Source organism: Grampus griseus (assembly GCF_964374135.1).
Source record: "Grampus griseus genome assembly, chromosome: 15".
Taxonomy (NCBI): domain Eukaryota; kingdom Metazoa; phylum Chordata; class Mammalia; order Artiodactyla; family Delphinidae; genus Grampus; species Grampus griseus.
Window position 1 is genome coordinate 21597741 of NC_139009.1, and position 26312 is coordinate 21624052.

General features: G+C 39.9%; 1 protein-coding gene across 2 annotated transcripts in view; it reads left to right on the top strand.

Annotated features, from left to right (window-relative positions):
• BABAM2 (BRISC and BRCA1 A complex member 2) overlaps positions 1-26312 on the top strand; it is a 434760-nt gene that overhangs the window by 338636 nt on the left and 69812 nt on the right. For both annotated transcript variants that reach the window (XM_082671824.1, XM_082671825.1), the window contains one exon: positions 2208-2290. In XM_082671824.1, coding sequence (XP_082527950.1) covers positions 2208-2290 — 83 coding nt within the window. The remainder of the gene's footprint in view (positions 1-2207; positions 2291-26312) is intronic.

Below are 26312 nucleotides of genomic sequence, written 5' to 3' on the forward strand. Positions count from 1 at the left end.
GTGTATAGCTGCAGTTCCAGGGTAGACATCTCCTCCCACCCTCCCTGTGCTCTGGCCCTTTCCTTTGCCCGAGGTGGGCTGCTCTGCAGCTGTTTCCTTAATGATGGTAGAGCCCTTATCAACTTTCCCCTCAGGGCTTAGTTGGAGAATGGACTTTCCTCACAGTCTTCTTTAAAAGGTGAATCCCTCTACCTACTGGGGGGACTAAGCCCTAAGGGTTTTAGTGGTCTAGTTATCTCCCACCTTATTCCAGAGAAGTGGTGTGTGTGTGTGTGTGTGTGTGTGTGTGTGTGTGTGTGTGTGTGTATTAAAATTTTAAATAAGTAAATGAAGAAATTAGGGCAAAAGGAATAAGAAAGAAAAGATGAGGTCAAGAATAAGGTTGGGGGGACTTCCCTGGCGGCCCAGTGGTTAGGACTTCGCTTTCCAGGGCAGGGAGTGTGGGTTCAATCCCTGGTCGGGGAACTATGATCCCACATGCCCCGAGGCCAAAAAAACCAAAACATAAAACAGAAACAATTTTAAGAAAGACTTTAAAAATGGTCCACGTCAAAAAAAATCTTAAGAAAAAATAAGGTTGGGGTATAATTTTACAAATGTGGCATAATTATAAGCAAAATTTCTGACTCCTCAAAACAATTTCAAGAAATTTTCTCATTATCCACAGTGAAATTTGTCATATCCCCAAAATAGAAGTATCAATATCTAAACAGTATGACTGTCTCTTACGTGAGTCTCTAATACTTAAGACTTTTTTCAGCTTTATTTATGAGCATTTTGAGAAAGTGCTTATGATACAAACAGTGGTTAATAAATGACACCGTTAGTCTCCTCATTTTTGAGTAAGATTATCTTTCTTATATATAATCGAAAATGCAGACGTTAACACAATAACCTCCAAAGCAGGGTACACATACCTCAGGGGTGTGTTCCCCACCTCACTCCATTCACGAAAAGGGTGACAATCGAATTTACACTTGTTTTTAAATCTCATTCGGTTTATGTACATTTTTGTGTTTTTTTATACATATAATATAGTAGTACTTGTATACAATTACGAAATCATATACAAGTACTACCATATACTGTACTATATGCGTAATGAAAAGGATTCTGTGCTCGTTTTTGCTTACAGGATGCAGGATCTAAAAAGTTTAGATATCAGTGTTATAGTGTTGAGTAAATTACATATCCTTAAAAGAAATACAAACTGGTGAACAGAGTTGTTGACTTAAGTCAGCAGATCTTAGTGATGTATCAACAGTCTTTGAGCAAATCACTAAGCCTTCAGTGCCTTAGTTCCCTTACCTTCCCAATGAGTTCAACTGTTCCTTCCTACTTAAACCTGGAGGCCATCAGTATTAATGGTCTGACTGGCCTGACTCAGCCAGGATGAAGGCATCTCTAAGGACAACAAAGGCCTCCTTGTATGGACAAGAGAGAACATTATCCTTGTCCTCGCTGTGTGGTTAGTATTGGCACATTATGGTAACACCCCCTAAGCACTTAGCTCTTGAGGGAAATGGGGGAGGTGAGCCTATCAGAATTCTCTCCAGGCCCTTCCGTGCTCAGAGGCTGTTCTCCATTGACGCTTGAAGCGTGCATCTCCCATCTGAACCCAGTGTCCAACCAGCTAACGTTGCTACTTTGTCTTGAGCCTGGTGGGGAGGATAGGGGGACACAAGAGAAAGGATTCCAAATCCTTGGGAAGAAAGTAGTATATAATCCTGTAGTTAGTAATATTGTCACTGCTTGTTACTGTTCAGTGCCTAAGTGAGTGAGATTTCACTATCACTGTACAGACATAGGGTCATTTTTGCCCTGATTTCTTCATTTGTCCTTTTGCTCATCACTAATAACTAACATTTGCATAACATTTTATGGTTTACTTTACTTGTTTTTCACAACTCCATGATGAAGTTTACAAATATGATTATATTTGTTCTACGGATGAGGAAACTGAGGCTCCAAAGGTTAAGTGATTTGCCCGAGGTTGTAACAGATAGTAAAATGGCAAAGCTGTAACTTAAACCTAGCTGCTTTCATTCCAAATCCCACATCCTTCCTGTGGTAACACTCACTTGTCTTAAATGCATCTCGGATTCAATAACCCTGACTTTATGAATATATTCTTTACTTGTTTCCATCTCCTTTATCCCTTGTTTTTATGAGGGTTTTTTGTTTGTGTGTATGTTTTTATTACTTAGGGGTGTCGTGGAATATGATGCAGAAGGCTTTACAAAACTCACTCTGTTGCTGATGTGGAAAGATTTTTGTTTTCTTGTACACAGTGAGTATACTTTTGCTATTAGCATGTCAGCCTGCATTTAAAAATGTACTAAACCACATGTAATAATGAATATGACAAACTTTAGTGTCCTGACTTGGTTCCTTTTACTTTAGTATAAGTCTACTTACTGCGTGGTCTTCAAGAGAAAATATCTCTAGATCAGTGGTTCTCAACAAGGTATCATTTGCTGCTCAGGGGACATTTGGTAATGTCTGGAAACATTTTTGTTTGTCACGACGGGTAGGGGACCAGGGCTGGCGGTTGTTGTTACTGGCATTAGTGGGTAGAGGTCAGAGATGCAGCTAAACGTCCTACCGTGCATAGGACAGGTCCCTAAAACAAAAAGGTATTGAGTCCACAATGTCAGTAGTGCTGAATTTAAGAAACCCTACCCTAGAGAGATTTCTGTTTTCAAAGTATCTTTCCAGATTCAGGCCTCAAAACTTTCAAGATTACTCAAAACATATTGCTTTGATCATTTGGTTATCATTCTTATTAAGTGAAAAAAATCTGTAACTTTGGTAATATATAATATATATCTTAAAGGTGGGACTATGTTTTGATGAATTCCTGACATGACTTCTCAGTGTTTTCCACACAGTAGGCGTATTTAAATTCCTGTTGTATGATATTAATCAGTCAGTAAACATTGCTCCAGCTTTCGCTTAATGGATCATTTAGAGTCTCTTTTGTATATTTCTTTGTTATATAAGAACCAGTGACCCATGGTGCCAGGTTTGAGTTGCAAGTCAGCTACGAGCTTTATTCTTTAGTCATTTGATATGCAACATGCCCAGACTTCAAGCCAAAGGCGCAGAAGTTTCAGCTCTCCCGAGTCCAGTTACACAAAAGCAGTGGGTTTGGGTTGACTTCACGCAGTATGTGGAACTACCCTAGACTTAAATAAACTATTTCAGGATGCACAGCTTTGGCCCTGTTTAGCCAAGCTGTCAGTACAAAGATAACGACTTGGGACGATTTTTCTTCCCCAGCAGTTTTACTTTCTTGGTTATGATTTGCTTAGGCTAAAATAGTTCTTAATTTGTCTTACCTGACGTCACATCAACAGATAGTAGGGGAAGAAACCCCAAAATGTCCATAGTGGTAGAGGGAAGAAAACTCTAATGAAAACCTTACCACGGTATAATCTACATAGAGATAATTGAGAGTTGGCCATACGTACTTCTAAGAAGTTGGTTATCCCTGTCGTTTAAGGCATTTCCCAGTGATAACCACCTTGTCATGCAGTGCTTCATGTGGAGCTCCTACTCGATAACTAGTCTTACATGGGGACCATCTTTTCAAATGCATCTGAAAAATGCAAGCATGTTGCTCTATATTAATTATGCGTACCGATAAGCAGAGAGTTGGAGAGGTGAAGATTTTCATCTTGGGTGTGCCTCCAACTAATTATATGACCTTGTTCAAATCACTAGGACAAGCCTCCCTCTGTTTTAGGTCCCTCTCGTGTCACTGGGGATTTGGTTGGTAAGTCCTGTGGAGACATCAGCAGATGGAGCTTAATCTACAATACAGGGCCAGGTGGAAGAGGAAGTCCCACAGTCAAGGCCTCCTGGCACTCTCCTCTTTGCTCACCATCTTCTGTGGCTCTACTGAGCAGAACTTCGTACTGCTGCTTCCAGCTCTCACTTCTAATTCTGACCTTATCACGGCTTTGGTTTTCTGTTCTGAGTGTTAATTGCTTTCTGAGGTCTCACTTCCTATTTGCTCTGTCCACTTTGCCCCACCATCTTTATCCCAGTGATTCTGTTTCTAGCCTGGTAACCTGACCCCAGATCCTGACTGTAAGCTTGGTTTGTGTCTCATGACCCTGGACAGCTGCCTGGGGGATTAGTCTGGTGTGTTTCCTCTAGCCCAGCTCAGCAATAGGGACCTGTACCCTGCTATGAATGGTAGTGGCTATGGTCTGAGGCCTCCGGGAGTAGCTGTGAGAGAAGGACGCAGAAGGAAGGACACACAGGAGGACAGTTACAAACAGTAAATTAGATGACTGCTTCAACCAATTTCTTCATCCCAAAGTGGCATGAAATCTCAACAGTTTGTCCCGAAACTTACTTTGGTCTCCTAGCCATGATTCCATTTTCAAAAAAGATGACGTCAGGGCTTCCCTGGTGGCGCAGTTGTTGAGGGTCCGCCTGCCGATGCAGGGGATATGGGTTCGTGCCCCGGTCCGGGAAGATACCACATGCCGCAGAGCTGCTGGGCCCGTGAGCCATGGCCGCTGAGCCTGTGTGTCCGGAGCCTGTGCTCCGCAACGGGAGAGGCTGCAGCAGTGAGAGGCCCGCGTACCACAAAAAAATAATAATAATAAAATAAAAGATGATGTCAGATCATATCAGATATAAGGGAAAAAAGATATCCTCGGCACTGATCTTTCTCACCTGTGTTTTCCACATGCAACTCAAGGCTGCCTGTTCTGGTGGGGCCTGGCAGGAGAGCTGTTCCGGGATAAAAGAGCGTCCACCTCTTAGCTCCTGCCGGCTCTCCTCTCAGTGCATTCAGTGTCACGGCAGTTCTTGTTCCTTTGCAAGGTCTATTCCCCAAAGAATGTTTTCCCCACAGTACTGTGTATCCACTATTTCTTACAGCCCCTTCTCTGCCTTCCTCTGTCACATGCAAAATTAAGTCCTAAAGTCATATTTTCACTTAGTTTTGATTACCTTCTTCAGAAACATAGAACCCCCAGACACTCATTAGAACAGGTACAGGGACCCTGAGATTTGTTTAATTTACTTTTTCCTAAGTGTTTCCTTAGGCTCTTACTCCTTTCCTCCCCGGGCCGTTTGCTCTCCGCTCTTAGCGTCACGGCCCACGTTCTCGGCTCTTTGGCAGATAAGACCTTGTCTGTGAATCAGGGGATTTTGATGCTGTTTCCTGCTCCGTCATTAACTCACAGCCTGTCTTTAAATAAATTATTTCCACCCTTCTGCTACTTTCTTATATCTAAAATGTAGGACTTGTAACATCGTAGTGAAGCTTGGTTAGGTGATGCGTTTTATTCAGTCATACAGTTAAGCATCTGAAACTTACCTTCTTTTGGAAGCATCTGCTTGCTTGGTTACAACCCCCATGGGACCACTTATTCCCTTTTTTCTCGTCATGAAGATGGGAGTTGAATATGGGGTGGCATTATGGGGTGGGGAGACTTAATGATAGAACATTGCCTTGAATTATTCTGAGATCTCAAGAACAAGAAAAAGGAAGAAGGAAGCGCCTAGAGATGGAGCCAGTCTTCTGTGGCTGGTTCACTGCTCCATGCAGCATGAAGACCTGGCAGGACACAGATAACGTCTCTGGTCTCCCCCACCCTCTGTTCTGCCCAGGCCCAGGAAGAGGTTTGTCGAGAGGGCAGGTGCTGGCAATAATTCCGAGCATTCTGGATGCTAGAGGAAAGAGGCAGTCCTCTCTTGAGGCTGATGGCTGTGACCTCAGACCTTGCCAGAGTGTTCGGAAGTAAGAATGCCCTAGGGGAGAAAGAACATTGTACGGATTCTGGGATCTCTCAGGAGACACTGCAACTTCCTGGCGTTCTGGCAGTTCCAGGAGGGGAGCTCTGACCATGGAGAATTTTCATCCATTTATTCCTTCTTTCTTTCCTTCATCCATATCAACATATCGCAAGAGTTGGAACCACAGCAGGATCAGGGACTTGCTTTCATTCAGAAACTGTTTTCAGAAAGGTTTCCTGGCCATCATCTAAGAATTATCTGTAGTGGTTATGTAGGTAATTCTGTATTTGCCAAGCTGTATTTTACCTCTGGAGGTAGATGCTATCTTTAAGGCAGCAGCTTTTCAGAATACTGGATGACAAGAGAACCAGATAGCAAGGCACAGTGACACAGAACAAAAGCAACCACTGGGGAAAATGGCCTGTTTTTCATGGGCCCCTGTCAGCTGCACTATAAGGAATGCAGCTGCCTAAGGTCGCAGGGTTGCTGCTTGGAAGGAGAGGGTATTGAGATCTTTTACAGTTACCTGTAACTCCTTGGTAAATGACCCTTTGAGTCATCCAGCCTGGACCATAGGCCTTATCTCCCTGGCAAAATACATATTGGACCAAATCTGACCATTTTAGGTATTCCATTTCATTTCTTCTCTTCTCGACCCCTAACCCAATCAATTTAATCCAATTCACCTGAGTTCTGAGTTGATAGAGAACCTGCTGTTGTGAGAACCTGCTGTTCTCACAAGCTCAGGCTTGTGCTAGGTCCCAGGGGATATAAGTAAATAATTCAGGCTTGACCTTAAGACACACAGAGTCTCGAGCAAGGGTTGGTTGGCCACAGCCTATGGGCCAAACTCCACCCTGAGTCTATTCTTATATGGCCCTTGAGCTAAGAATGGTTTTTATGTTTTTAAAGAGTTGTTAGGGGAAAGAAAAGAAGAATATGCAACAAAAATGGTGAAGCCTAAAATATTTCCTCTTTGACTCTTTACAAAAGAAGTTTGCCAACCCCTGATCTAGTTAATGAGAAAAGAGATCAGATAAAGGTGTGGTACACTGATACGCATCTTTAAAAACAAATGTTCTCTAAGCTCGCTTACTGTATGCAAGGAACAAAGTGATGATGAGTGACACAGGGAAAACTTCATATGTTATATATATGAGAGAGAATTAGAAAGAGAGACACTGTCCCTAATGGAGTCTAATGAGAGAGACAGACAATAAAGAAGTAAACTAACAAATATGTGCTACAGATGGCGACAAGTACCGTAATGGAACAAAACAGAGGGCTTTGAAAGAGGCTAAGAGGGGAGCTGTTGCTGGGATGGTCAGGGACGCCTTCTCATAGGAGCTGACATTTCAGCTGAGACCTTAATGAGCAGCCATTCAGGTTCAGTGAAGAGATTTCAGGAGAAAGAAAGTCCTCTTGTGCAAAGAGCTACAAAAGGTAGCAAAGGGCTTTGCATGAGCCAGTGTGACAGGAGCACAGTGAGCAAAGAGAGTCACATGAGAGACTTTAGAAAGAGAGTCAGGGCCAGATAGGATAGTGCCTCACAGGCCATGTGTATCGGGATGGAGTGGTAATAAACGCTTGAAAAACAATGGTTTAAGCAAGGTAGAAGTGTATTTCTTTCTTGTGTATAAGGAAGCAGTCCAGGGCTGGAATGACATATCCAGAGGTCACATGGGACCCAGATTCCTTCAAGCTTTATACTCCATAATCCCTTGGGTGTGACTTTCTTGCGTATAGGCCAAAAAAGCTGTTGGAGCTCCAGCTGTCACAATCCAAGTAAGAGAATAGAGAAAAGATGGAAGGAGGGGACACACCTTCTCATGTAATGAGACTTTGAAGAAGTCTCACGCACCACTTCCAATTACATGTCATCGTTCTAGAACTTAGTGCATAAGGCCTCAGCATGTGTGCTAGGGCAGACTGGGAAATGTAGTTCTTTTTCTGGGACAGCAAACGCCCAACTAAAAATCAGAGTTCTTTTAACTTGAGTGAGAAAGAGAGAATGCCGATTTAGTAAGAAACTACTAGTCTCTTTCAAATCAAGGAGAGGAGTTTAGATATAGGTCAAGTTTCCATCAGAAAACAGATGGCGCATCATACAGGTAACTAGGGAGAATTCAATGGAAGGACTGTGTTCAAAGGTGTGGACAGAGTTAAAGAAAACCAAAAGGGATGGTTAGCAGCAGCGAGTCTTTACCTTCCCTAGGACTGCATGGGCAAGAGGAGAGTGTGGCTACCAGAAGCTGGAAGGAGCTATAGCTGTAGCTGTAGGAAAGGGTTTCCTGGCAGGAACTGGGGAAAGCCTTTGGTTGAGGAAGGTAGCTACTACTAACAAATGCAGGAAGGATTATTTCTCCTTTCAGTTCTGTTGGTTTTGTTCTTAGGTACACGTACGTTTATAATTGTTATATCTTCCGGCTTATTGACCCTTTTATTGTTATGGAATGTTCCTTTTTGTCTCTAGATATTTCTTGTCTTAAAGTCTATTTCATCTGATATTAATAACCCATCCCAGCTCTATTTTGTTTTTTGTTTGCTTGGTATACCTTTTCCAGCCCACTGCTTTCAACCTTTTTTTTTAATGCCTTTAAATCTAAAGTGTGTCTCTTGTAGACAGCATATGGTTGGGTTTTGCTTTTGTGTACATTTAAACAAACTGCTGTTTTATTAGAGAGTTTAATCCATTGACATTTAATGTAATTATTGGTATAGTTGGATTGGGGCCTGCCATTTTGATATTGTTTGCTGTTTGTCTTATTCCTTTTTTGTTTCTCTTTTACTGCCTCATTTTGTGTCAAACAAATGTTTTTAGTGTACCATCTTAATTTCTTTGTTGATATTTTAGCTATCTTGTTTTTTTCTTTTAATTTTCTTTTAATTTTCTTGTTCTAGAGATTGCAGTATCCGTCTTTAACTTAACACAGTCTACTTCAGTTTAATAGTGACTTAATTCTGGTAAAATATAACAGCTTTGCTCCTCCTTCTCCCCCTTGTTTGTGCTATTATTGTCATATATGTTATATCTATATATGTCATCATGTAAATACAATACAGCTTTTTCTGTTAGTTATAGACAATCTTATATTTTCAAAGAAATTAAAAGAAGAAAATAATTTTCATTGTATTTTGCTCTGTCCATTATTTCAGGTAGGTCTTAGTAGGACTTTGAATGCTCTGTTACTCCATTTCACAGTTGTTATAGTAGAGGCAGAAGGAGGTGGCAGGGTTTATTTGTTCTAGCAGATGATGAGTTTCTTACTCTGATTTTTTTTCTTTATTTTCAATAATTAAAGTTCACGCAGATTCCCTAATATACTTCTTTTGGTATTTGTCCTTATCTGTCTCTCTTTCCACACATTTGGACATTCATTAGTTTTAAGCTTACATTAGTCCAGAAAACAGTAATTTTGCTTTACAGAGAGCTCAGCTTCTGGTAAGTCTTTTTTTTTTTCTTTTTTTTTCTTTTTTTTGAAAGCTAGAGGAAATTGACAACTGCAGACTAATTCTGCTAGTCATTTAAATAATTCTTTCCTCATAGGCCTGTAATCAAGGCCAATAAGCTAGAAATCAGGACAGCTTTTGAAATTTTAAGTAAAAATCAGAGCCTTCTGTTTATTGTTGCAAATGCCCCTTCCAAGCTCTGATTGTGTCAGGCTGTGTGATTGCTACTATAACCAAGGAAATTATTTGCATTGATGTGTCACTGTCGTTTCACCACTCAAAGCAAAGCTGTGAAATTGACAGCCACTCAGCTCCTGAGCAAAGTGGTGTGAACTCATCTCTTTGCCACAGAAACAATGTCTAGTAGAATATTTAGCAGCAACAAACAAGATGGCTACTAGATAATTCAGTAAAACCAAAACTGTGTGGTTTCCCAAACCTGCTTGCTTTTTGGATACAGATCTCATTTTTATGTAAATAAATAGATTTGAAGAGTAAATCAGAATCAACAAAGTGATTAAAATTAGGAACCACAATGATATGCATTAGAATTCATTTCAAGCCAGATTTATAAAAAGTGCGATATTATTTTTGAATTAATATATTTACCTCAGATCAGGAATATGTAAAGCTTTGTGATTTAATTTTATCATTTTAGTAGTAATAATAACTATCAAAAGCAACAGGAACTAAAATTGATTATGAACAAAAAGTGAAACCAATCAGTTCTCTGTACTGTTCAAAATGATTTAAAAATATAGAAAAAGATAAAAGAAAATCTACTTTCTAATGCAAAATGCCTTTTTGCTTTGATTAAGAGAACTATGGGTATTTTAGATACTTTAAACATTTGGGTTAATTTTTATCCTGGACTTCCTTGAAAGTGGTTAGCTCTGCTGGGCAAAGTGGTTTTCGTCTTCTGATTACACACACAAACACACCCTCTTCAAGGTTTACAGCTCAAATAGCTCCAGTCCTTTAGCAACCACTGTCACTATTTTGATTCAAATTGAGACTTCTGTTTCATGTTTAGAGTCTACTTCCAGAAAGTCTTTTTTTTGTAATTTCTGACCCTGGTTTGAGAATTCATTTCATTAATTTTCATTGGGAATATTCTCTTCATTCTAATACCTTGTGAGACCTCTTCAGTGACCTTAAAGGACTTCTTGTAAGGAAAGAGGTTGTAAATCAGATACACAATACCAAATACCCTCTTATATATGTTATATTATTCTTTTCAACTGTAATCGTTGGAGTAATTGCTAAAGTGAGTTTATCTGATTAAAGAAAGGTCATGAATACTCAGTGATTTTGACTTAAAAACATATGCGGCGGCTTTGAAATTAACAAATTGTAACCCAAGAAGGCGCCTCACTCAATGAAAGAAAGGAAGCTGTTTACAAAGAGTAACTTTTGTAATATCAATCTCATGCAGTATAACCTTTTCTTAGAATCAATTTTAAAGTATTATTGAAACATGGGCATTATTTTGGTTGTAAAACTTTTGCTGTTGTTGAAGATAATAGTTACAGTAACAATAGTTAACAGCTATTAAGTGTATACCATGCTCTAGAAGTTGTTCTCAGTACCTTGCGTATATATATTGTTATTCTTCCTCACAACGTCCTTCTGAGGATAATTACTAGTAGTGCCCCATTTTACAAATGACAAAACTGTGGCACAGAAAGAGTAAATGTATTCACTGTGACAGAGTTAGGATTTAAATCCAGGAACTGATTCCAGAGCCTATGTGCTAATAAACGATACTACTATAATGCTTCAGGTCATTGGTTGGCAGTATCCCCACGTATATGATGAATGTCGAAAGCCTTTGGAGTTTCACAGAGAACTGTAAGTCCCAGGAACAAACGTAGAGGGTCAGTGACCATCCATGTACTGGGAGATATGCATATACTGTCTCATCTCCCAGGAATGTAAGTGGACATCTCACCAAAGACATTACTGATCTGAAGGCAGTGAGGCATGAAGCTAGTGTCACTCCTCAGTGATGGTGACAGTTGGTCTAGCTGTGATCCCCTGTCCAGTGGCACAAATATATTGGCTCAAGTAGGGTTTCACTCTGTGGCCATAGAAAGAGAAAAGTAAGTGGCTTAATTAAGGAATTATCAGCTCCTGCAGCCACTATAGAAAACAGCATGGAGGTTCCTTAAAAAACTAAAAATAGAGTTACCATATGATCCAGCAATCCCATTCCTGGGCATATATCCAGAAAAGACAAAAACTCTTATTTCCAAAAGATACATGCACCCCAATGTTCATAACAGTGCTGTTTACAATAGCCAAGACAGGGAAGCAACCTAGGTGGCCATCAGCAGATTCATGGATAAAGAAGATACGGTATACATATACAATGGAATATTACTCAGCCATAAAAAAGAATGAAATATTGCCATTTGCAGCAACATGGATGGACCTAGAGATTATCATACTAAGTGAAGTAAGTCAGACAGAGAAAGACAAATATTATATGATATCACTTATATGTGGAATCTAAAAAATAATATAAATGAACTTATTTACAGACAGAAACTGACTCACAGACATAGAATACAAACTTATGGTTACCAAAGGGGAAAGGGGGGGAGGGAGAAATTAGGAGTATGGGATTAACAGATACACACCATTATATATAAAATAGATGAACAAGGATTTTTACTGTATAGCACAGGGAACTATATTCAATATCTTGTAATAACCTATAATGGAAAAGAATGTAAAAAAGAATATATATATATATATATATATATATATATATCTGAATCACTTTGCTATAAACCTGAAACTAACACAATATTGTAAATCAACTATAGTTCAATTTTTTTTTAATGAAGATTGGGGTTAAAAACAAAAAACAATAACGAAACAAACAGAAAAGAATTACCAGTTCCTGATTATCAAAAACTAGATTTAACCTGTTTAGACATAGTAATGTGGTCAGTTATAATGGTTCATTATACAAAGTCCATGCAAACCTACAGCCAAAGAGGCAACATAGATGTGAGGTAGCCCAGGTTCTAAGACAAGTGGGAGTGGTAGGAACTGTGGCAAGCTGCATGCTCCTTTACATGATTTTGATTTTTTTTTTTATACAGAGTACAGTCCAAGCATTTCTGTGGGCTGGATCTATCCTCATAGCCTATGAATCTTTTTTTAAAAATACTTTTTATTATAAAAATTTCAAAACACAAAAGTAGAGAGAAAAATATAATGAACCCCCATGTACCCATCACCCATATTATAGTTTTGTCTACCTTCTTTCTTTTTTTTTTTTTTAATTTTCTGGAATATTTTGAAGCAGATGTGAAATATTATTTCACTTGTAAGTAATTCAACGTGCATCTCTAACAGATAAGAATTTTTTAAAAGAGCTGTGTCCAAAATAACATTATTACATCTAATTCTTTAATATTATCTAATACCCAGTCTATGTTCAAATTTCCCTGTTTGTCTCAAACATGTTTTTTTACAGTTGGTTTGTTCAAAGCAGGATCCAAATAAGTCAAGACCCATAAATTTTGAAAATCTTTCTTTAGAAAAGAAATGTGGATGCAAATAATGGATATCACCACCCGTTTTCCTTCCCCATAATTTAGTTAAGAAAGTAAGGGGTGGGGCTTCCCTGGTGGCGCAGTGGTTGAGAGTCCGCCTGCCGATGCTGGCGACACGGGTTCGTGCCCCGGTCCGGGAGTATCCCACATGCCGCGGAGCGGCTGGGCCCGTGAGCCATGGCCGCTGAGCCTGCGCGTCCGGAGCCTGTGCTCCGCAATGGGAGAGGCCACAACGGTGAGAGGCCCGCGTACCGCAAAAAAAAAAAAAAAAACAACAACTAAGGGGTGAAATCATTGAAAACATCGCTTCACCCATGGGCCTATATAAGACAACCTCTTAAGTTAGTGTACCACCTTACAGTTTTAAAGTGCTTTTAATTATCTTATTTACAATATGAGCTATCTATCTCGATGCCAGTTTTGAATAGAATTCTTAGCAGTTAATTGAATGGTTAGAGGTCATCTTGCCCAGGGGTTTTTAACACTTTTTTGTGCCAAAAACCCCTTTGGTGAACCCTATGGATCCTTTCTTCAGTGTTTTAAAATGCATAAAATAAATTATATAGTACTACAAGGAAGCCAATTATATTAAATTACTATTATCAAATCTTTAAAAAGTAATAACAGAGATATAAGAGCTTCTTTGTTAATACCTTAAATAACAATATCCATGGCAAATCTAATAACCACTGCAATTTAGAAATAGTGATGAGCGTAAAGAATATTTGAAGATATGAGCAACAACCACAATGTGATATGAAAATATCTGTGATTTCTCTTGATAATGATGTCAAGGTACTGCTAACACTGCTACAGTTGGTTGCCTGCATTCATAATCAGAGGAAATGCTAAATTTCAGTTAAAAGTAGTGAATATAAAGACATACATTTTTCCCGTGCAAGTTCCCAGATGCCCTGAATTTTATCCAAGGACCCTTGTGGAGGGGAAGGAGGTGAAGGTGCATGGACCTCAGGTTAAGAATCTCTGAAAACTCTCTGTATTACAGGGTTAGGATGTGGCTGAATGCCTGGACCAAGGCCATGTATGATGTTAGGGGAAGAATAGGACTAGAAACCAGGTTTCTTAAATCCAATTATTTTTCCTATGTTTGAATGGCTCAGTTCTAAGATACTAAGACAGGTTGAGTACTTTTACAACAGTATGTGTTCAGTATTGTACTGCTGACATCTTAACGCTAGCTTGAAGAACTGAGTAATGTTCAGCATAAGGAAAAAGCCAGAAAATAATGCTCAGATTTAAGGTTTAATGACTTTTCCTTTTGCATACTGTATGCTTCCTAATTGTACAAATCCAACTTTCGTAAGTCCACGAAGCATATTTTTTCCATCTTTTTTGAGGTGTAATTTCCACATAGTAAAGTTCACCCATTTTAAGTGAACACTTAAATGAATGTTGGCAACCACGTACAGTCAAAGAACTAGCACCGCAATCAAGACATGGAACATTTTCATCACCCTAAAAAGTTTCTCTCGTGGCTTTGCAGTGAATCCCCTCCGTTGACCTCCAGCCCCAGGGAGCCACTGACCATATTTTCCATTACTATAGTTTATTCTGTTATAGAATTTCACAAAAATGGAATCATAAAGAGTATAGTCTTTTATATTTTCTTTCTTTCACAAGTCTTTGTGTGGACATATGTTTTTATTTCTCTTCGGTAAAAACCTAGGAGTGGGGATGCTGGATCATATATAGTAAATATATGTTTAACTCAGTAGCATACTGCCATACTGTTTTCCAGAAGGCTGTAAGTTGTTACATTCTCACTAACAGTGTATGGGACTTCAGTTCTTTCACATCCTCTCCAACACTTACTATTATCAGTCCTTTTAATTTCAGTTGTTATAGGGTGTGTAGTAGTGTCTCATTGTGGTTTTAATTTACAATTCCCTAATGGCTAGTTGAGCATCTTTTCATGTGCTTATTTGCCAAGTAAGTTATTTTGTGAAGTGTCTGTTCAAATCTTTTTTCTGTTTTTAATTGGATTGTTGTCTTATTTTTGAGTTATGAATTCTTTATATATTTTGGATACAAGCCCCTTTTCAGTTATATCTTCTGAAGATCTTTTTTCCCAATCTGTGGCTTGCCTTTTCATTTTCTTAACTATGTCTTTCAAAGAGCAAAAAAAATAAATTTTGATTAAGTCCATTTTATTACTTTTTGATTTTAAGGGCCATGCTTTTTGTGTCCTGCTTAAGAAATTCTTGCCTAATCTAGTTCAGCAAGAATTTCTGCCTTGTCTATTCTAAAAAGAGTATAGTTTTAGCTCTTAAATGTAAGTCTGTGATCCATTTCAAGTTAATTTTTGTGTATAGTGTGAGGTAAGGGGCATGGTTCTTTTTTTTTTTTTTTTGGAAACTAATAACCATTTGTTCCAGCACCATTTGTTGAAAAGACTGTCCATTCCTCATTGAATTACCTTGGCACTTTTGCCAAAAATCAATTGACCAAATAAGTGTATATCTATTTCTGTAATCTCTAGTCTGTTCCATTGATCTATGTATCTATACTTTCATTTTATAGTAAGCCTTGAAATCAGGTAGGATAAGTCTTTAACCTTGTGTTTCTTTTTTCAAATTGTTTAGGCTGTTTAGATCTTCTACCTTTTCCTATACATTTTAGAATTAGCTTGTCAGTTTCTTCACAAAAAGAATGATTGGGATTGCATTGAATATATAGCTCAATTTGGGGAGAATTGCCGTCTTAGAAACACTGAGTCTTTCGATTCATGAGCATGGTGTATGTTTTCATTTATTTACATCTTCTTTAGTTTCCATCAGCAGTGTTTTATAGTTTTCAGTATACAGGTCTTGTACATCTTCTGTTAAATTAATTCCTAAGTCTTTTAAGCTAATGTGCATGGAGTATTTTTTAATTTTCATAGTCTAATTGTTCATTGTTAATATATAGGGGTACAATTGACTTCTGTATGTTGACCTTTAGTAGATTTCTTAGAATATTATGTACACTCTATATGTCATCTTCAAATAAAGACAGTTTTACTTCTTCTTTTCCAATGTGTTTTCCTTCCTTCCTTCCTTCCTTCCTTCCTTCCAGTGGCATCCAGACCTCACCTATGCCATAGTTATTCTCATTTGTTTGTTGATTTAGTCCTTTATTCACCATGTATTGAACATCTGCTTTGGTTCAGGCACTTTCAAGACTCTAGGGATACCGGATGAATGCTGCCTGTTGTGGAATGGCTCAGTCTAGTGAGGATAAACATATAAAAACAACAGTGAAACATTTAAAGTGCAGTGCTAGGCGTACACCAGATGTTTGGGGGATGCAGAGAAGGGACACCCAACCCGGTAGGACAGGAGGGCAGTAAGAACATTTCAGACAGAGAGGCTAGCATAAACAAAAGCACTGTGGGAAGACACAGAGTATATGTGAGGAACTGTAAGTGGCTTAGAATTCTTCTAATGTATCAATATAATAGAGCCTGAAGAGTGTCAGATTGACCTAGCGAGTCTGTAAGAGCCCAGAACTCAGAGAGCGTCGTATACCAGTCTGACGGATATGGACTTTATCCTGAGGATAGCAAGAAGTTACTGAAGAATGCTCAGTAGAGAAGGGGCATATATTTGCTTTTTATAAAAAGAGATTATTCTGATATTATGTAGAAGGTGATTTGAAATGTGAACCTAGAAACCTACAAAGATAGTTTAGGGAAAAGATAATTAGACCTGAACTAGAGCAGTCATGATAGAGATGAAGGGAAAGAAAATATTTCAAGAATGGAAGTAAAACTGGCAAAACTTAGTAGTTGATCCCTGTCAAGGACTAGGAAGAAGTAGGATGATTCCCAGATTTCCTCCATAGGCATCTAGACAGCCGATGACGCCATCATTTGAGGCAAGGATTATATTAGGAGGAGCAGATTTGGAAATGTTGAGCCCAGTTTGGGATATGTTGAATTTTATGAGCCACTGCATATCCAGGTGACGAGTCAACGAGTGAACATTTACATGAAACAAATGCATGGTGGAGGCTCTCACCAGCTTCACCTGGAATCTATCCCAAGCTAGAAACCCCTGGTCATCCCCAGTTTGGATGATTCAGAACTATTTGGCCTGACTGAACCCTTAACAAAAGGATTCAGTCATACTTCACACTGAATGGGGTTCTGGTTTGGAACTTGAAACCTTGTTGGTAACTTTTCCTCCCATAGAGGTGGTCCAAATTCTTGACATGGCCTGGCCTGGCATGTACTGAAAGAGGCTTTGAGGAGTGACTTCTAGACTGAGAATGACCCTTGGCTAGATTTAAACCCTGGTATTCAGATAGGTGAGGGTGAAGGGAATGTCAAAACACAATTAAAAGGACAAATACTGTGTGATTGCACTTACATGAGGTACCTAGAGTAGTCAATTTCACAGGGACGGAAAGCAGAATAGAGGTTACAAGGGAATGGGAAGACAGGGAGTGGGGAGTTGTTGTTTCATAGGTAGAGTTTCAGTTTGGGAAGATGAGAAAAGTCCTGGAGATAGATGGTGGTGATGTTTACCCAACAGTGGAGTATACTTAATGCTACTGAACTGTACACTTAGAAATGGCTAAGGTGGTAAGTTTATGTTCTGTATGTTTTACCACAATTTTAAAAATGAACAAATAAAAAGTTCATTAGTAGGCAGGCATCTTATTCACATTTCATCAGTCTCAGTCAACCTGGTATTTTTTCTTTATCTAATTCATTCTGAATCAGAGGTTACCAAGATGATAAGAAGTGACCTCTAATGATAGGTGGTGATGATGAAGATGATAATGCCATTGTTTTGTATAAATAGTGTCACTTATTACTGAATGCTTATTATGTGCAAAGTACTGTACTAAGTACTTTACATTCCTAATTCCATGTAATTCTCTCAACAGCCCTGTAAGATGGCTACTTATCCCCATTCTACAGTAGAGGAAACTAAAGCACCTAGAAATGAAGTAACTTCCCAGAAGTTGCACAGCTAGTAGTACAAGGGAACAGCATTTGAACTAAGACCTTTCCAGAACTCTTGTTCTCAACAGTTCACTAAAGCTTCCCAGCCCACGCGCTAGGACATACTGCTGGGTTGCGGACAGGCTACAGACAGGCTACTGATCGTTTCAGTCCTTGGAGAAGCTGGACCCTATGGTCAGTGACCTCTGCCAGCCTCATAAATTTTTCCCATAGTGCCATAAAATCACAGCACTTTCTGAGTACATGTTATGATTTGAAAGAGGCTGGGGAGCACAGTACATATACTGTATAACACTATATATGTAATATAGTATATATGTATTGCCACTTCTATAACACTTAAAAGACTCTAGGTGTGTATATCATCAGGACAGTCCCTACCCCAGTGTACATGGTGGGTACAAATCCTAAGCCTTAGTTCTTTTCTGTAAATGAGTTACTTCTCCCAGTGCTACTTCTGATGCTCCCAACTATGAATCTGTCTCTTTGTACTGTGAGTCTTTTGAACTCTCCCAAGTGTTGAAAAGGTGGATTAAGGATTCCCTGTCTCCAGGGAAACCATAGTACCTGCCAGTGATCAGCAAACTTTGCATACAGGTGAGTCTAGTGAAGATAATTACAAAACGAATCTATCCATGAGGCCAGGGAATTAGCAAACTACATTCACATTTTAAATGCCAGGCACCCAGCAATCTCTGACCTAAACCACTGTCACCCCTCAGTTTGTTTCCCAATAAAGATACAAATTTAGCTCTGTGCATTTTTCCAGTTAGTCTGTCAGGTTAGACATAGGGTCTCATTTAGCTTTATAGGCTCTAACATTTGTAGAAATGGGGTTTGTCTTTTTATGTCCTCCCAGGTGGCAGCTGCATTTAACTAACTCCATGAATGTTTAAGCATATTCTTTGTGACAGGCACCATACTGAATACTAAAGATATAGGGCTGAATGGGACATGTTCATTTTCTAAAGGAACTCATAGTCTGCTGTACTCAGATTCCCTGAGGCTTCTCCCAATGAACAGTCTTCTTTTAAAACCTCTTTGGCTATGCTAATATTTCTTATTTTTTCATTTGGCTGTAGCCTGGAAACCTCATATGTTTTATAAACTGTCTCCTGTGTCAGACAAATTAAAAGAATTTGCAAAGTTAATCCTTCAGCTCGTGTTTGGTTGAGACTTCAGAAATGAATTGTGGTCTCAGCAAAGCATCTCCCAGTGGCATAACCTTTGTTTTATGTTGGAAGAATGGAGTGGGCCAAACCTTCAGTTCAAATCATTCCACCACAGTCAGTCAATGAGAAGGTAGAACCCATTTCGATGGGACAGTGCTTGAACATTGTGTTTACAAGAAGATGAAAGCATGTGCAGTTGGCCTCCAACCAAGACGACAGCATACTTCAAAAGACCCATTCTTCTGGGAGGTGAACAGCCCAAGATTGTAGGCTTAGTGGACTCTGCAGAGAGTAGACAAAAAGAGACTCTACACTCAAAGGTTCAAAGACGGTTTACTCCAACATGGTTCATTGTTTCCATTATGGCCGAGATCGTGGAGGCTGCAGAAAACCAACACAGTCAGAAAGAATTGCTTCTTGATTTCAGCTTTTCAAATTTAATTCTTGTAACAACTAGAAAGTCCTTTGAAACAACCTGGGTTTAACTTCGGTACCCTGAGAGCATTTGTGTTTTAAGCCACGTAAGACCCAAGGAGTTACTGACTAGTGGTTGTAGTGCAGAAGAGGGAGGAAGGACCTCAGCTGCTATTTCTAATCTCATTTTGTCTGGTAAAGTGAGTTAGGTCAGCCTCAGTTTCCCCATGTAAAGTGATAATATAATTAAATCAGTTGGTGTTCTTAAACATAGTAATAAGGTAAGGGACAGAAAATTGAAAAGCAGGGGTTGCTGCACCAGTGGTCCCCACTCCATGACTCCTGAGTATTTCCAATGTGGGGAGACATGAAGGAGGTAAGACCTTGTCCAAAATTCTCTGGCATATGCAGACTTGTACTAACACACACACACATGGGAACACACAAATACACACCCCAGTGATAACACTCAGCAAACTTCATCCTCCTGGAACTAAGTAAGGCCGTGAGAAAAACAAAAGTAACTCTCTCTCTCTCTCTCTCTCTCTCTCTCTCTCTCTCTCACACACACACACACACACACACAATATAGGAACCGTCCCTAAGAATGTGCCTTAAATTTTGCATTTTATTGTTTGAATAGGCAATATATTCACCTAGTTAAAAAAAATGCACACTATGGAAAGTCTCACCCTCACCCCTGCTCAATCCACCCTGGTCCTCTTCTTGTCACTTTTATTAGTTTTTCAATTCCAGCTTGCAGAGTTTCTTTATGTGAATAAAATAAATATAAATTCTTGATTCTTTTCTTTCTTACATTAGAAGTAGCATATTTCACACTCTGTCTGCACCTGGAACAAGTACTTTTATCTTGTTACCACAGATGTGCAATCCCTAACATCCCCTCAATCTTGGTCGCTGAGTTAACACAAAGACTCATAGCCCGCAGCTTTCCAGCTCTTAAAAATGTAGGTGGGATTTGTATTATGCTTTGTCATTCCCAAGTTGTTACTAGAAATGTGTCTTCAACATCCTGTATAAAACTTTTCAATATTTCAAAGTACTTTGCTATTTATCATCTCATGTAATTTGTATCTCCCCAAGCCCCGTGAAGTTTTAGGGCAGGTATTGCCCTTGTTTTAAGGTGAAGAAACCAAGGGCAAAGTCATGTGCATTGGGGCACACGGCTGGGTCTCAGGGCCATCCTCTGTACCTAATGCCACTTTACATTTCTGTTTTCCAAAAACAAGGGAGAAATTGCCTTCCTCCTTTTGTTAATACTTCTCCATATTTACCATACCGTCTTTCGTAGTTTTTTAAAACTTTTTTCTTCTGAGATAATTGTACATTTACATGTGAGTGTAACAGATAACACAGAGGAATCCTGTGTGCCCTTTACCCAGTTTCCTCCAGCGGCAGTAACATCTTGAACAACCGTGGTACATTATCAACAACCAAGATATTGACAGTGACACAACTGAGACGCACAACGTCTCCATCACCCCAAGGACCCCTGGTGCCGTTTTATAGGCACACCTCCCTCCTTCTCTCCTCACACCCAGCCCTGACCTGACCCCTTCTTACATACATACCCACTCTCTAATCTATTTTAATGGAGGTTGTAGTAGTCAGGAAAGCCTAACGTACAACAAGCAACCCCCACCTCTGTGGCTAACAGTAAAGGTTTATTTTGTTGTGCTATCACTTCACCAACCGTCATTAGGGAGTGGGGGAGGGCTCTGCCTCATGCAGGCGTCCTGGCACCTGGCTGCTTCTATTCAGTGGCTGCACCATTCCCTGGGGCCTCAGCATCTTCTCCCTCAGACCAGCACGTACAGGGTGGTAGGGGCCAGGTCTAGAAGTGGCATTTATCCCTCCCGTACACAGTCCATGGGTCAGAATTCAGTCATGGGACTCTACCTCACCGCAGGAAGGCTGAGAAATCTGTTTGACTTTGCCCAGGAGGAAAAGTGTTTGAGGAGCACATGTACAAGAACAGTCATGGTGGCATTGTTAGTCGTGGTACAAACTAATGGGGGAGTAGATAAATAACTAGTGTTAAACTCACCCCATGGAACATCACACCGTTGTGGAAATGACAAAACCATATCTGCACACAGTAATGATGAAATGTTAGAAACCCAATGTTGACTGAAAGAAGCAAGTCACAGGAGACATACTATGTGATAGAATTTGTATATAAAAAGCTCAAAAACAAGCAGAACCAGATAAAATATTATTTAGGGATACAGAAATAGGCATCAAAACCATGTTTTTAAAAAACAAAAGAATGGCAAACAGATATTTGAGGATAGTAGTTATCTCTGGGGAGAGAGGCAGGGGGATCGAGTGGAAGAGGGAGCGCACAAGGGGCTTCGACCTGTGGGTAGTGTCTTTGTTCAGAGAGGGAGTGTGGATTCATTCACGTTCTGTTTTTTCACTATGTTAAACGTGCATTACAAGTATTTTTTGGCATGTATCAAACATTGCATAGTAATTTTTTAAAAGAACTGGAACGCTGTCATTAGTAGTAACACAAATAAATCTTTATGAATTCTAAGAATGTGACAAGGAGCAGACCCATCCCTTGAAAAGGTGACTATCAGTTGGTGTTCCTCATGCTGTGCGCGTAACTCACTTCGGGGCTGAGTCCCCCTGAGATCACAAACGTTGTTGGCCGCCACGCTTTTGATCAGCCCCAGTGCCCTGGTCAGAATCCTGTCTGGTTCTCCTGTGTGGATCAGTGGTCTTCACACTCGCAGTGTGTAGTGCGACTTGACGTGTGCCGAGGGATTATTCCTCGCAGAGAGATCCCGCAGAGCTATATCGTGATCCTTCCCAGTGAAAGGCAAGCTCTGTGTATCTAAATTTCCTCAAAACCATCCCTTTAAAAGTGTCTCCTACCTACAAAGATGCAACTAAATCCCACATTTCAGCAAACAAAAGCTGAGGCTTGTAACGAACAGGAGTCATTGCTAGACAGTTATCATCACAGGCACAGGTCCAACTTCCAGGGCAACCAAATGACTTAATAAACACATCAAATCTTCTTTATCATTAAGTGAAAGACCTAAGAGAAGCAGCACGGTAACAGCCACCAGCCGGGATCCATCCCTTATCTGGCTGCTGGCAAACTAGTTTGTAAATAATCAATCCAGCCCTCTGGGTTGCTGTTCTCTCCATCCCACCCCCTTCCCCCTTCTCCTCCTCCTCCGAAGTTTCAGCCTCTGCAGTCTCCACCCTCTGTAGGGGATTCTGTGCTCTCTGCACCCAGAATGAGTCAGCAGATGGATACGTACCCACGTTTTCAGGGGAGTGGACTGAGGTTATCAGAAAACGCAATCCCTCCAACCATAGATAAAAATCAAGGCATTCACGGCAGCCTGGAGAGTTAGTTCAGCAGCCGCAGCACACACTCTGGAACAGACAGTACAGCTCCTTCGGGAAATACCTTGCTGGGGAGTGACTTTTGGCCTCCTGGGTAAAATGTTCACTTCTCAGACAGCAAACCCTTTGTAAAAGGGAAACAGACTCCGTCAAAACTGGGTGGCGACGAGATAAAGGCAGGCCACTCCTGTTTGAATGTTTGTCATATTGGTGGGGATTTTGTTTAACAAGGTGCCTACCTTATCTGTCTTCTTTAAGATTTATAGCTTCAGAGCCCATAAAAGGGAGGCTACAGATATGAACATGGGCTGTAGAAAGAGTAAAAACAAACCCAGACTGTTCAATAAAAATAATCTGAAGATATTTTGGATTTTGTTCTTGTCGGGTTTTTTTTTACGCTGAAGATCACATCAGAGGCTCTAACAGTACTTGACTAATAGTACTTAGCAGTACTTGGCTAACATACGTATTATGAAAATGCTGGAAGGAATATTGCCTTGGCATTGTTTATAGTACATGTGCTATTTTTCTCTACTCTGGCCTGGAAAACAGGGTTAAGGCCACTACTTTAATTCAATTAAAAATTATGTTTTGAAGCCCCATCTTGAGCCAGGCAGTATATCAGGTACACAGATAAGATACGGTCCTTCCCTCAAGGAACTTAAAATTAGAAAATCATCAGTATAGCCCACTACTCCAGAAAATTATATTAAAACTGTCTCTTAAGAAAGGACCAGATCTAAGAACAAGGCCGTTTAGTGCTGATGGCTGGTACCTCTGTTTCCACTTTGTGGGCTTTGTGCTTTGGAGGGGGTTTTGGCCACTGCTGCTGTTGGTCATGGATGTGATTGAACCTAAACTGGAAACCACCTTCATCTTCTCACTCCTGAACCACGAGTCCTGTTCACCCCGATGGCAAGATTCTTCCTTCAGTCTGTTGATATCTTCTGCTGTTTCTATGGAAGAGAAAGTATCTGGGCCCTCAATCCACATCCCACTAATAGTTGTCGTTTAAAGACCACTCACTGTGAGGCAATCACTGCGTTAGATACTTTATGTGCATTGTCTCATAATCCTTACAACAATCCTGCCAGATAAAAATCACGATTGCCATTCTCCAGATGGAAAGGTAGAAAGCAGAGGGGTTTAGTAACGTGCCTAAGATCCCACAGGTGGTAAATGCAGAATGATTAAATCAGGTCCCAAACGTTTAAATTCAAACGCTGAGCCCTTTCAGCTCTGCCTTGCCTCATCTTACTCACACAATGATGTAGTGCTATTATTTCTTGACTCTTACAATGATATGATCTTGCCCTGCTTGCCTGGGATGCGGGCGTCAGTTATGCAGGGGGTACGTGAACACCAAGTTGACATATACAGATTATGTGCCAGAGCCTTGGAGACAAAGAGGATGTAGAGCATCTTATTTGGTTTTCCCGATTTAGAAGATGATAGCCATCCGAGAACACAGCTAAAGCTCTGTGGAATGCTTTACTTGTCTGACAGTGTCGGAGATAAAGGGAGGCAGCTGCTTCACATGTATGGAATTCCTCAGAAGAACGCAGACCCAGAGTCTTAGAGTTTTCACCTCTCATTCAAATAGAAGAGGTTTTAGTAAATGCAAGGTGGTTGGGTGTGTTTGATTTGGTTGGGCCTCAAGCTGGACCAGAGCCACCACCTGCCACTAGGGCTACTTCCTGCTGCATCAGGGACATTGTTCCTTCAAGGTCTCGCCCGCCCAGGGAGTGAACCAACATAACCTCCTCTCCTCACAACACGGGCCCTCACGGGCACCACTGTGCCTCGAGCTGCAGGGACGTGACTCAGCCAGTCTTCAAATAGTTCCTGGTGTTCTTGTTCAAAGAAGGAAATTCTGAGAGATCAACCTGTCAACGTATTGTGAAGGAAAGAAGGCTCTTAAATATCCATGCCACTCTTTTTTTCAGCTTTTTTGAGGTATAATTGAAAAATAAAAATGGTATATATTTAAGGTGTACAGCTAGATGTTATGATACACACTGTGAAATGGTCAACACCATCAAGCAAATTCACATATGTATCACCTCATAAAGTCACCTGTTTTTTTTTCCTTTTCTTATTTTTGTATGTGGTGACAACATTTAAGATCTACTCTCTTAGCAGATTTCAAGTGTACAATGCAGTGTTGTTAACTGCAGTCACCATGCTGTACATTAGATTTCTGGAACTTATCCATCTGGCATAATTGAAACTTGGTACCCTTGGACCAACATCTCCCCATTTCTTCCTCCCCCACAACTCTGGCAGCCACCGTCCTACTCTCTGTTTCCAAGAGTTTGACTATAAGATTCCACATAGAAGTGAGATCATGCAATATTTGTCTTTCTGTGTCTGACTTATTTCACACAGCACAGTGCCCTCCAGGTTTATCCATTTTGTCACAAATGGTAAGATTTCCTTCTTTTTTAAGGCTGATTAATACTGCATTGTCTATGTAAACCACATTACCTTGATCCATTCATCCCTCGATGGACATGTAGGTTGTTTTCATATCTTGGCTCTTGTGAATAATGCTACAGTGAATATGGGAATGCAGATATCTCTTCAAGATACCGATTTCATTTCCTTGGATGTATACGCAGAAGTGAGATTGCTGGATTATATGGTAGTTCTATTTTTAATTTATTGAGGAATCTCTATACTATTTTTCATAATTAGTGAACCAAGTTACATTCCCATCAGTAGTTCCCTTTTCTCCATATCCTTGGTAACATTTGTTATCTTTTGTCTTTCTGCTAAGAGCCATTCTAACAGTGTGAGGTGATATCTCATTGTGGTTCTGATGATCAGTGATGTTGAGCACCTGTTGGCCCTTTGTGTGTCTACTTTTGAGAAATATCTCTTCAGGTCCTTTGCCTGATTTTTAATTGGGTTACTTGGTTTTTTGCTATTGAGTATGAGTTTCGTAAATATTTTGGATATTAACCCCTTATCGGATATATGGTTTGCAAATATTTTCTTCCATCACATAGGTTGTCTTTTCACTCTGTTGATTGTTTCCTTTGCTGTGCAGTAACTTTTTAGTTTGATACAATCCCATTTGTCAATTTTTGCTTTTGTTACCTGTGCTTTCGGTATTATATCCAAGAAATCTTTACCCAGACCAATGTCAAGAAGCTTTTTCTCTATGTTTTCCTCTAGTAGTTTTTTAGTTTGGGGTCTTATGTTCAAGTCTTCAATCCGTTTTGAGTTGATTTTTTGTATGGTGTGCGATAGTGTCCAGTTTCATTCCTCTGCAAGTGGATATCCAGTTTTCTGAACACCATTTATTACCGAGACTATCCTTTCTCCGTTGCGTGTTCTTGGTAATCTTGTCAAAGATCAGTTGACTGTAAATGTGTAGATTTATTTTGGGCTCTCTATTCTGCTCCATTGGTCTATGTGTCTGTTTTTATGCCAGTACCATACTGTTTTGATTACTGTAGCTGTGTGATATATTTTGTAATCAAGAAGTATGATGCCTCTAGGTCTGTTCTTCTGGCTCAAGATTGCTTTGGCTATTTGGGGTCTTTTGTGGTGTCATATGAATTTTAGGATTTTTAAAAATTT